The 12983-nt window shown below is 37.9% G+C and overlaps 1 protein-coding gene across 27 annotated transcripts in view; it reads right to left on the bottom strand.

The window, feature by feature from the left end:
- The window catches only part of LOC105498657 (transient receptor potential cation channel subfamily M member 3), a 909897-nt gene that overhangs the window by 238179 nt on the left and 658735 nt on the right, over positions 1-12983 (bottom strand). For 26 of the 27 annotated variants that reach the window (XM_011770894.3, XM_071077680.1, XM_011770897.3 and 23 more), the window contains one exon: positions 9709-9883. In XM_011770894.3, the coding sequence (XP_011769196.1) occupies positions 9709-9883 (175 nt within the window). Of the gene's footprint in view, positions 1-9704; positions 9884-12983 lie in introns of those variants that run through there. The other variant, XM_071077684.1, reaches the window with a different exon arrangement.

Raw genomic sequence — 12983 nt, 5'->3', positions numbered from 1 at the left:
CAAAATCTCAAATTTACTATCAAATGGCAAAAACCAAGGAGATGATAGGGTTAAACAACTCCAAATTTTAGGTTTGTCTCCAAGACACTGAATCATGGTTCTATGGATTTAGAGGAATGGATTATTTACTGCTTAAGACTTTTAGAGGTTTATGCTCATGGATGGGCGTTTGCTTTGCATGGAATATCCCAAGAAAACATAATAAATATGTACATCGACTCTAAGAGAGTTGTCCAACAATTAGGATAGTGCAAAAAGATGTTATTGAAACTGAATGGAGACTTTTCTAGACAACAGTAGTGCAGACTTGAGTTAATCTTGAAATCCTACTTTAATGCATTTTTAGTGTTTCTCTAACTGAATAAGCTTTTATAGTGTGTATTCACTGTTCTATATAGTTTTCATAAATCCTGTGGCCCATGATCAACATCTGAGAATTGCATGAGGAATCTGGGGATTAAAAACATCCCAAACACTATTTATTATTAATAATACCACTAGATGAGGCATTAATCCACTATATCCCTAGCAGCTGTAGATCCTATTGTCAGCCAGGTTGACTCAGAATCTACTTCCTCTAAAGGAAAGGAATGAAACCCCAGTACATTTTATTATTTGCACCTCACTCCAATAAATTTGTGGATTTTAAAGCCCTTACTACATCTTTTTGTGAGAGAGGCTAGGTTGTGAAACTTCAGAGAAAAATTTACTAGAAATTAAATAGGTAAAGAAATGTATTTGTACATGGTAAGGCAGAGAAGCCTGCGACAGCAGGAAGTGCTTGGAGAACAGCGGGGAGGACAGCTCCACAGGGTTGTGGGGTGAATAGAAGGTTTGTTGAGTGAGAGCTGGCTCTAGAGAAAAGCTAGGGTCAGGATACAGTGGATCTTGAGTCCAAGCAAAGGAATGTGATCTTGACCTGTAGGTCAGGGGTCTTCCACGGGGTTTCACAAAGAAGCCCCTGGAATTTTCAGGAAGAGCTCCACAGCTGCCTCAGAGCTGCCTTAGTAGGTGAGAGCCAGACAGATAGAAGGAGGCTCTAGGAAAACAGTTCTGAAAGTATGGTCTCTGGACCAAAAGCATAGCGTCACTTAGGTATTCCTTTGAAATGCAAATTACCTGACCTCAACCAGATTTATTGAATTGGAAAATCTGGGGGTGGAGCCAGCAATTGTGAGGTTTTTTTTTTGTAGTTTTTTCCCTCTTATTTTAAAACATGCATATCTAATTGACAAAAATTGTATGTATTTATGGTATTTATGGCATGTTTTGATATGTGTATACACTGTGGAATGGCTAGATCAAGCTAATTAACATATGCATTAACTCACATACTTTCATTTTATCATGGTGAGAAAACTTGAAATCTACTCTCAGCAATTTTCAAGTATACAATATATTATTATTGACCATAGTCCCCATGATATACAATGCATCTCCTGGACTCATTCCTCCTGTATAGCTGTTTGTTTTCACAAGCCCTCTGGGTGATTCTGATGCAGAATAAAGTTTGAGAACCATGGTCTAGGCCTCCTATCCTAGCTTTGACAGAGTAAACCTGTACCTTGTCTGTGTTACATGTTGCATCTATACCCGAGGTTTCACTTGAGAAAGAATTCAAGGGCTTCAAAAAAGTAAAAATCAATCAAGGCAAGTGGGAGGTTAGGACTCTTTAAAGGTTGTTCATTCCAACTGTAAAGTCAAAGGAAGCTGGGGTAGGACACTGCAGATGAGTTTCCAATGCTGCCCCCTGGGACCCTGAATCTCAGACAGCTGAAAGAACCATCATTTGCCACCAACTAGCACCATTTCACTTCTAAATACCTTTGCTTTCCTCTTCCTCTTTTTTCTTTCTCTTTTTAGATTGGTTATATATTTTGAGCTAGTCAAAAAATGATTTGCAAAAGAAACAAGGAAATAAGTAAACTGAATGCCCTTAAAAACTCGATGTAAATAAAAATACTAAGCAATAAATCCATCTGTCCTGTCAAAATGAGTATTTTTATGGCACAGCTTGCTTTTCAGGAAAGAATGTTCAAGTCTGACAGATGTTTGGAACCAAGTACAGCTGTGGGAGAGAGAGAAATGGAGTGATTGATGGTAAATATGCTTTTCAAGTCAACTGGGTTTCAAAGACAAAATTCGGCAGAGGGTACAGAGGGCTTGTGGTAACAATGCAGTGGCTTGTGAGGAGAATGCACATGAGGCCCAGAAACCAAGGAAAGTATTTTTGAAAACATCAGAGAAGTGTGGGCCATAGACCACTCTCAATGGAATCACCTGGGGTTTGGGTTTTATATACAGTTTCTTGAGCCCCACCCCATGTGCATCAAAGTCAGGATATTTAGGGGGATCTGGATCTCCTAAAGCTCTCTAGGTGATTCTCAGACATGCTGAAGTTTGATAACCACATGTTTATTTGGATTTTTGTTGTCATTGTTGTTAAACAAGTAGTCAAGAGTTAGCTAAGGAAATCTCAGAGGAATGTAATCACTAGAGAGCTCTGAAATCATCGCTCGGCATTGATGGGCTTTCTGAAAGTTGTAGATGATGGTTCTTTAAAAGGGATTTCTCTATCATAATGGATTACACAACTATGTTTTCTCTGATGTTTGCTCTTTATGTTCAAGGACATTCTTTCCTAAAGAGTTTTGCTCAACTCCATACTCTTTTTTTTTTTTTTTTGAGACGGAGTCTCGCTGTGTCTCCCAGGCTGGAGTGCAGTGGCGTGATCTCGGCTCACTGCAAGCTCCGCCTCCCGGGTTCACGCCATTCTCCCGCCTCAGCCTCCCAAGTAGCTGAGACTACAGGCGCCCGCCACCACGCCCGGCTAGTTTTTTTTTGTATTTTTAGTAGAGACGGGGTTTCACCATGTTAGCCAGGATAGTCTCGATCTCCTGACCTCGTGATCCACCCGCCTCGGCCTCCCAAAGTGCTGGGATTACAGGCTTGAGCCACCGCGCCCGGCCTCAACTCCATACTCTTTAGGAAAAGAGCAAACTAGTCCATGTAGAGAGCTGATGAGCCCATTTAGATCAATGAAACTTTTCCTCTCCATGGTGCTTTCTTCCCTGAAGAAGAAACTCTGGATAATATTTTTAAAGTCAATGCTTCATTCTTCCTATGTTGATACAACATGAGGGATCAAATAGTGAACTCTAAGACAAACGTATTTATTTTATTTCGCACTTTCTTAAATACATGGAGCTACTCTAGCCCTGTAGAGCTTGGATACAATGACACAGTTGCAATATATCTATGTCTTTATATATACTACAGAGGCAAAAACTGCTGTGGTGTTGTCTCCATGACACCTTCTCCATTTACTCCAAACTATGCTTCCTTCTACCTTCTCAGAATTCAATAATAGCATCTAATTGAAAAATTATTTGTTAGTATATTAGTTCAAATAAGATTATGTGCACATCTCTTGAGGAAAATTATACTACTTATCATAGCACCCATAGTACCTAAAACAAGTATTCAAAAATACCTAGTGATTGATTTGAAAAGCCATATTATCAGTTCTATCTTTAAGCCTTCAGTTAAATTTTAAGCCTATATATACACACAGATAATTATAGGGATTAACATATAATACTTACATATATATAAAGTAATCTTATTGGAGTCAATTTATTAAATTAAATTTATTAGTGTATATAAATTTAACATAGACACACACACACACACACACACACACACACACACACACACACACACCATTGCCACACTATCTCAATGAATTTGTCCCTTTTACCAATTTTCTTCAATCTATTTCAGATTCTTTCTCTGAGTTGAGTTATATAAGGGAGGGTCAAATATTAGTCCTTCTCAGTCCTCCAGGCTGACCCTCAGCTTAGATCCAGTTTTTGATGGAAAAGGGGAAGAGGAAAAATGAGTCATTCTATTGCCGTTTTGTGGATAATTAACATACACTGTTCCATTGATAGGATTCTCGTGAAGAACGCACCACGCATTTATTTTACCCTCTGTGCTCTTGTGACCCTTTTTGCCTTTATCAAAGCACACATGACCTTCTAGTTATCTGCACTCGTGTCTATGTCTTAGTCCCCATTATAAAGTCCTTGACAGCTAGGGCTGTGCCTTATTCATCTTCCAACAGGCCCATGCATATAGTAGGGACCCAATAAATGTTAACTAGGAAAACAAGTTACAATGACCCTTTTTATAAGTAAAACCACCAGTGTTCTTTGTCTGTACAGTATGTTTCCAAAAAAAGAATCAAGTTTTGACATGATTTCTTGTAGAAAATTTTAGAAAAGAGACAAGGTAAGATGAAATTAACAAAAACTATAATGGACACTTGAAGCCAGCATGCTTGATATGTCTCCTTTTTTCTCACTTGACATTCCAATTATGTCTAAATCATGCTGGAATACAAACCATTGAGATCAATTACGTTCTTTTGGCAGGTCTTATAGAGACAAATGATAAGGGTTTGACACCCGTCAGCTTTAGATGGAAATCTCTGGAACAGCAGGAGAAAACAATAGTGACCACCGCACACAATGACAAGCCCTAGGGATTACAGACTACATTTGGGTTTCTAAAATGTCTAGCTTTCTGGTGACTTTCTCATATCTTTGGTCATTTTGATGTATATTTGCAGAGAAACATGCTTTTGCCACATCTCTGCTAGGAATATATAGTTACATAATTTGAAGCCATACAACATATTTTTCGTTTTTCATCTCCAGTTAGCATTCATTTATGCCTTTGCCTCAGCTAATCAAATAATATAGGGAATCTTATTAAATATCCTTTAAACAGGAAAGTCAAATTTTTATTAGCAATGCATTATCTATTCTCCTGCTCCCAAGCCATTGCTCATTTATTTTTCCCAATATCCAATACAAATTCCACTGACACAAAAATGTGAACAGTCTCTTGGTGTTTTCCCCATTGATAATTTCCCGAAAGTTAATAACAGATGACTAAAAAACTTGAAGGCTTTCTGCTACCAGCAAGCTCTGCTTCTTGTCCTAGAGTATCTAAAAATGGTAAATACAGATGATTATTTCTGGAATGAAGATGCCAAAATAAACATAAAAATCAAAAAAATTTGGATGAATAAGGAGCACCATTTTGGAACACAAATGCATTTGGATGCCTTTTTCACACTGACATTTTTTATGGGTGAAGTACTTGCTCACTGATTGACAAATGATGGGCTAGACAACATTTCTCTGCAATCTGACACTTTGGTTGACCATTATGAGGCAAAGTAATCTCTGATTTCAATGTCAGGAGAAAGGTATGGTATTCCCAACTATGCGTACTACAGTTCATATTGCTCCAACACAAAAATAGAATCCTAGTATTAAAAAACTTAGGTGATTCAAATACTATTTGGGTAGCATGAATCTCTTTAACTTTGTCATGTTTAGTCATTCATGATTTAGAAATAAAATTTGATAATATGTCGAAAGCAATAAAGTTAATTAGGGAAAGTGACTAAATTTTAATTAGTGACTCATTCTAAACTATGACAGATGAGAAATAGAAAATCCATTATGCCAATGAGAAGAAAACAGGAGTTTGACCATTTCTTTCAGGTACTATATGCCACAGAGCAGAGACAGGCAGAAAGAGACTCAAACAAGAATTTAATTGCAATTGTCTTTTAGTTTATCCAAATCCATTTGGATTGTGATAGATGCAGTCTGTCTTTTTCTATCCTAAGTAATCTCATCTACAAAAGCTAATCAGTTTTGTCAATTACAAATTACTTCCAAAGTGATTGTCTTTCAAATTCACATTCTAGAAGGGAATTCAAAGATAAAACATAAAGTTCACAAAGGTTAAAATGTAAGGCTTGATTTTTTTTTTTTTACTCCTTTAAGATTATAAAATGAAAGGCTCTATAGCTGAATAGTTCTTGGATCTGTATTATTTAAGAATCTTTAAATTAACTTAAAACATTTTTAATCATATTTAAGTTACCAAAGTAATTGAAAAGATACTGGTGCAGCCCTGAAATAAAGGTTTCATAAACAGGATGTGTGTGTTCTCTATATCCAATTTCATTTGTACAATGATGCACATTTATATAGATTTGTTTATATGATCATGTAGTTGTGGATTTACATTTATTTGTAGTGAAACATTTCCAACACTGTCGGACTTTATTAGAAATCAAAGAAGAAATCCTTCCTGGTGAATAAGGTCTAGTTGGGCCATTTTTTTTTTCTTAACATAAAGCACACTACTGCAAGATAATGTTATTTGGAAATGATTTTTAAAATTGGCTGCACATGTGTGACAATTTCTTATCAAGCTAAATAAACATGATTAAATTCTTGAAGTTATTCAGATGGCACAGAGAAACATTCTGACTTCGTTTTATCATGATGATTTTATAATTGCTTTCCTGGAGCAAGAGCACACTTTATCATAACTACATATAAAATACAAAACTTCTCTTTAGACTTCTATTTTCTTAATAACCATTTCTAAATTTTTCTTAAAATTTTTAAAGTTTTAATTTTAAAATGTCTTAGGATCGAAAATTATACTTAATTCTTTACCTCCACACTAGTTATATGCATAAACTCATATTCTTTGATAATCAGCGATTGTTCATAGTTCATAGTTCATAGTGTTCATAGTTTGTGTAAATCCCAAAAATTACATATTTTGACCAAAAAAATTACAACAAAAATTGCTAATTAAAGTTAAAAGAGCATATTTTTGGCCAGGCACGGTGGCTCACGCCTGTAATCTCAGCACTTTGGGAGGCTGAGGTGGGAGGATCACGAGTTCAGGAGATGGAGACCATCTTGGTTAACTCAGTGAAACCCCGTTTCTACTAAAAATACAAAAAATTAGCCAGGGGTGGTGGCAGGTGCCTATAGTTGCAGCTACTTGGGAGGCTGAGGCAGGAGAATGGCGTGAACCCGAGAGGCGGAGCTTGCAGTGAGCCAAGATCGCGCCACTGCACTCCAGCCTGGGTGACAACATGAGACTCCATCTCAAAAAAAAGAAAAGAAAAGAAAGAATGATATTTTTGACTCTTAATTTTGGGGTTGGTATATAATGGTCTAGGCAGGAAAAGAGAAAGAATCTACATGACACGGGGTTGACCAGTTTGGACATTGGTTTACAACCAGGAATGCATTGGTTTTGATTTCTTTGGAATACCAGTAGTAATAATAATAATACTAAAGTATAACGAAAAGAGGAAGCTGAAGGCAACTGAAGTGCATTTGAATATTTAAAAAAGAGTATCACTGAAGTACTACATGAGGAACACTACAGCACATAGCATAAAACACATGTCAGTACATGTTCATCATATACCAGCAGGGATTCTGGCCTGGGATCTTGGGCTGTGTGGCTTTGGACAAAGTGCTTAATTTAAATAATCTTAATTTAAATAATAATTTAATTTAAATAATCTATGTCCCACCCAGTTCTAAAATACATAATCTTTCTTCCATATTAAAGCAGGAAGGGCAATCTAAGTAGTTTAACATATTTATATATAACTTATTAAATATTTTAACATTTTCAAGGTAGACAATCCAAGATCATGATAAATAACAGGCACTGGATCCTGGCTTTCATTGTGTATACACCTGAGAAACCTGAAATGCTGACGTGAACAGTGTACTTTTCCATGCGTTTTCTGGGGGAAAAAAAAAAAACCCAGAAAAACAAAAGGTGCATTCTGAATGCAAATTTGCATCTACTTTGTAGGAATACCATAAAATAATTTGCAAACTAGAAAGTAAGAAATAAGCCAAAGCTAAAAACTGTATTAAAATTATTGTTTATTTCTGAAAAATAGAACATATTGCTAGATTTAGAGAAAGGAGAACCTTGGTTATTTATATTATTTACTTATTTATTTTAAGACAGAGTTTTGCTCTTGTTGCCTAGGCTGGAGTGCAATGGCGCGATCTTGGCTCACTACAACTGCAACCTCTGCCTCCTGGGTTCAAGCTATTATCCTGCCTCAGCCTCCCGAGTAGCTGGGATTACAGGCATGTGCCACCAAGCCTGGCTAATTTTTGTATTTTTAGTAGAGATGGGGTTTCACTATGTTGGTCAGGCTGGTCTTGAACTCCTGACCTCAAGTGATCCACCTGCCTTGGCCTCCCAAAGTGCTGGGATTATAGGCATGAGCTACTGTGCCTGACCCTTGGTTAAATTTTTAATAAAACAAAGCACAATTAAGAATCTTGAACTCTGGGTTGGTTGTAAACATAGAGAAGTTTGGGTACATATTCTCTTTTTAGGTTCTGAGCGATAAAATGGACCAATATTTACTATAAAAATAATATAATAGTAAGTTAACTAAATTTAAATAGTTCTGAGCTATACAATGGACCACTTATTTACTATCAAAATATAATAATAATTTAACTTTTTTTTTTGGTATCAGAGCTTTTGGGTTTGCAGTGTTAAGCTGGAGGCTCAATGTCTTTTGTTATTCCTCATTTCATAAACATAGGTTCATCTACTAATGAGGTAGGTGTGCTGTTTTAATGGCTTATGTGGAGTACTAGGCTGCTGTCAAAGATGAGGAAGGGGATGGGGAGAGATGGGATGGTACTGACTCACCATGCTCAGTCTCTATTTAAATAAAGCAGGCTGGGTACAAGAGGGATGGGTACGAGAGGGATGGAGGAGGGAGCATCCTGCTGTAGGTGAGTTCACTTGTATTTTTGTTTTGTAATACTTGTCTACTTATTAGACTTACTGTGAGCATCTTGAAAGTGGCAATTAATTGTATGTTTTTCTTTTTTACATCTTAATGTTCGGCCTAGTGCATCGCACCCAGGAAACACTTAATGTGTATTTATAAAAGGCACGAATAAAAGACCATCATTTCATTTGAGGCTTTCCCCTCCCCACAGATTTCATGTGTTAGGGGAATTGATTGGATTAGGAAGTTCCTTATCTAACACATCAATGGCTCCCCTGAGTTTTACCCCCTTAATCTCACTCACACCTTGGGATGGTTTATTTTGATCTAATAATCTGCAAGGGTGCTGGATTTCAGCATTTGCTCAGTGGGAAGTGGGACTGGAGGGGAGTGCTGTGAAGTGGGAATCTTTCCTGGGATTGGGGGCTTTGGACTGTTGAAAGTAGCATTAGGAGCCTAACAGACCAAGGAAAGGGCGTGAGGCATTCAAGAGGAGTTTACAAAAGACCAGAGTAGTTACCATTACAAAGATTTGACTTTCCCCGCCCATCTAGAGAAACCTGATGGCACGGTCTACCACAGATCTTCACAGTGGCTTGGCAATGCTGGTGTTTGGAGGCCAAGCCTGGAAGCTGAACAACCCAGCTTCTCTGAAGTTACCAACCTGAACCATCTGGTCCAGACTGGCTGTGCTTCATGTGTTAAAACCCAATTCCTGCTTCTCCTTGCTGGGAGGAGGAGAAGGAGATACGAAGACAAGAAAAAGGAGACTAAAACCTATGACCTCCTCTCTCTTCCTCACCCTTGTTATTTATCCGTGTAGCTTTCATAGAATTTCCCACTTCACAGGACATTTAGAATATGTTCGTCTGTTCTTTGCCATAGCCCTCCCATGACAGACATTTTTTAGACAATTTGTTCATAGCTTGTTTTGATTTGAGGTCTTGGTTGAGCTACTGAAAACATAATCCACTCATACCCTCATTTCCAAACAGGCTTTAAGGTTCTTCCATGGGGCCTGTAAAGTTACCTACCCGCCTTCTTCTGAGTATTTATGCCCAAAGGCCAGGATATCCGATGCCCGTCCACTCCCATCACAGACAACCACCGGCACGGGAGGAGTGTCTCGAAGGTACTCCAACACAATTGAGATCACGTTGGGTCCCCCTTCCACTATGAGTGCCACCACGGGAACACCTTGACCGATTCCTGCATTAAAAAAGGAAAAGAAAAGGAAAAAAAGGGAAAAGAACACAAAGCCAGCAAACCAAAGAAACAAAAAGAGAAACAAAAAGCACAAACTAAAATTACTGAGCACAGGGGAGGTAGCAGCATATGAAGGGATACAGTACTGAGCAAAAATTTACAGAAAACCCTTCAGCCAAATTTTCCCACCAGAAAGTCTATTGGACTTTGCCCTCTCCCTTCAACTCTCAGGATGCTGGGGTCAGCGAAGGCACAGGGTTCCATACTTTACAGGGGAGGGCCTGGGGTGAGGAGGGAGAAAAAGGAATTAGTTAACAGACAAAGCACCAGACCAGCAACCAGCAGCGTGGAAGCTGAACATGATCTGAAGCAAGTCTTTTATCTTTCCAATGAGTCTATTTCCTATATGAAAAGTAGGAAGTTAAAAAAATGTCACCTCCCTGCAGTTATCACAGGGGTAAGAAAATGCCTACATGGTTCTTTTTATTAAACACTATCAAAATCAGCTGGGGACATACTTGTTGAATCAACTACTGGCTGAATTATGGGTCTATCTTTGACCATACATGATCAGATTGATTATTGATTTTTTTTCTTTTTTTTGATGGAGTCTCACTCTGTCACCCAGGCTGGAATGCAGTGACACAATCTCAGCACACTGCAACTTCTGCTTCCCAGGTTCAAGCAATTCTCCTGCCTCAGTCTCCCAAGTAGGTAGAATTACAGGCACATGCCACCATACCCAGCTAATTTTTGTATGATTATTGGTTCTTAACAGCACAACTGTCATGACGAATTATCCAGGAGATATGGTATCTGCCATCTGCCATCTGCCATTATTGTATATGTCTCTACGGACCAAGGAGCTAGGCACGTGATGTGAGTTCAGTTAACATTTGTTGGATTCAGTTTAATTGTTTCCCAAAAGTATTTAAGCTATTTATGCTGAGCCAGAAGACATTGCTGTTTTCAGGTGAAAATTGCTTTAATTGCTGTATGCGTGGTTCAACCTAACCTTAAAGAGAAGTAATAAAATCAAATGTTCATGACAGACATGATGAGAAAGAAAAATTCATTTTTAAGTGACATTTCAAGTATGATTTATCATTGAATAACTTCCTTTTGTTCAATTTGGTGTCACATTGTATTTTTTCTCTCTGCTGCCTCAGAACAGGTAAGGAATTGAGCAGTACCATAAAAATGAGCTGGTCTTAGAGGGCACACACAGCAGTTATCTTAAAAAAGAAATGATCAAAATTCTGTACCACTTCCATAAATATAAACCAAAATAAAACAACTCTTGGACATCTGAGTTCTCCCTTTTACTTCTTTTGCTTTGCTTTTGTCTGATATCAAGAAACTGCATCCCTGTAATGAGGAATAGTTTGGGATTTGGTTTCTTGCTCGGGTAAAAGATATTTTTGACTTATGTGACCTGTTTTACTTCTAAAGTATAAATACTTTAGTCTCCTAGGGCTTTATCTCCTTTAACTTGATGTTTTTCCTGGTTTGATTTTCATCTTAAAGGAATGATCCAAAATGCCAGTTACACAAAAGTGGGTGCTATTTTGCATGTCCACTTAAAACATGTAAAAGAAAGCGATGACTGTTGATCAAGGCGAGATGCCAAGATTTCTTTCAGTTCCTAGAGGGAAATGGGAGAGAAAAGTGACCTGGGGACCCATTTGTTTTCTGTGGATGGGGAGGTCTTGAGAATTACTCTTTCAAATCCAAGGAGAGGGAAGTGAAAGGCCTTGTTGTTCTGTTTTGACCCAGGAGCCCTTAGTGACTCAAATGATACCTCTCCTTAAGGCTCTCTTTGGGTGTCTGTAAAGGAGATACTTTCCTTATTGCTGCTGATTATGAAGATTGAGTAAATTCCTGTTGAAAGGGACTTTAAAGATACAGGGCTGGCCAGGCACGGTGGCTCAAACCTGTAATCCCAGTACTTTGGAAGGCCAAGGTGGGCGGATCACCAAAGGCCAGGAGTTTGAGAACAGCCTGGCCAAAATGGCAAAACCCTGTCACTACTAAAAATACCAGAAAAAAAAAAATTAGCTGGGCGTGGTGGCTGGTGCCTGTAATCCTAGCTACTCGGGAGGCTAAGGCTGGAGAATAGATTGAGCACGGGAGGCGGAAGCTGCAGTGAGCCAAGATCACACGATTGTGCTCCAGCCTGGGCAGCAAGAGTGAAACTCCATTTCAAAAAATAAAATAAAAACAAAAAAAGATTAAGGGCTAACTTGAAACGTTAATACAACATTTCTCTTTGGGAGGAAAATTTGCTGTCATAAAAATATCCACCCCATAGGGATTTGTATTTTGTAACATGCCTTCGAAAAGATAGCCTATTTTCCATTGTTAAAGGTTATTTTATGAGGTATTTCCCAAAGTATTACGTTGGTGCAGAAGTAATTGTGTTTTTTGCCATGCTATTTATTTTTCTCCCTTGATTTGCTTTAGCACAAGCTCCTATGTCATTGACTTCGTATTAAGGAATAATACCCTATATCTGCTGTTTTATATCAAATGATATATTTAGACCCATTCTAGGATCTTCTAAGACATCCTAGAATTTGCCAAGTTCTGACTCTTGGATTCTGTCGGTGGAATCTTTACTCCAACTCACAGACCAAGTGTGATCCACTCAGTGTTCTCGTGCAGGGAGAAGTACTTAGCATGGATCTGCTACCGTGTTCCAGTGATCTAGCATCTACAAGAAAGCAGGAAGATGGCTGGAAACCTCCTCTCCCTTTGAGAGCATACATAGTGAAAGGATCAAATTTCACAGGCTGATTTGTTTGAGAGTAATACATGGCCAGTTTATTCTGTCAATATATTTGTCAATGCATCAAAATATTATAACTTCTAGAAGTACAGAAAGATTTTCAGGATAATGGTTTCCTATATTTGAAATAAAACTAATTACCAATTAAAATGATGAAAACAAACATATTAATCCAGAGCTGAACACACACACACACACACACACACACACAACTTAGTCAAATTTGGTGCCAAAAATTGAATGGAGCAAACTGTCATCTTTTTCATAAATATTGACTATTTCTATGCTTCTAAATTCTCTCTTATTTTTTTCAGT

The sequence above is a fragment of the Macaca nemestrina genome, chromosome 14 (genome assembly GCF_043159975.1).
Source record: "Macaca nemestrina isolate mMacNem1 chromosome 14, mMacNem.hap1, whole genome shotgun sequence".
Taxonomy (NCBI): Eukaryota; Metazoa; Chordata; class Mammalia; order Primates; family Cercopithecidae; genus Macaca; species Macaca nemestrina.
The sequence above is the reverse complement of the archived record's forward strand: the minus strand, read 5'-3'. Positions and strand labels throughout refer to the sequence as shown.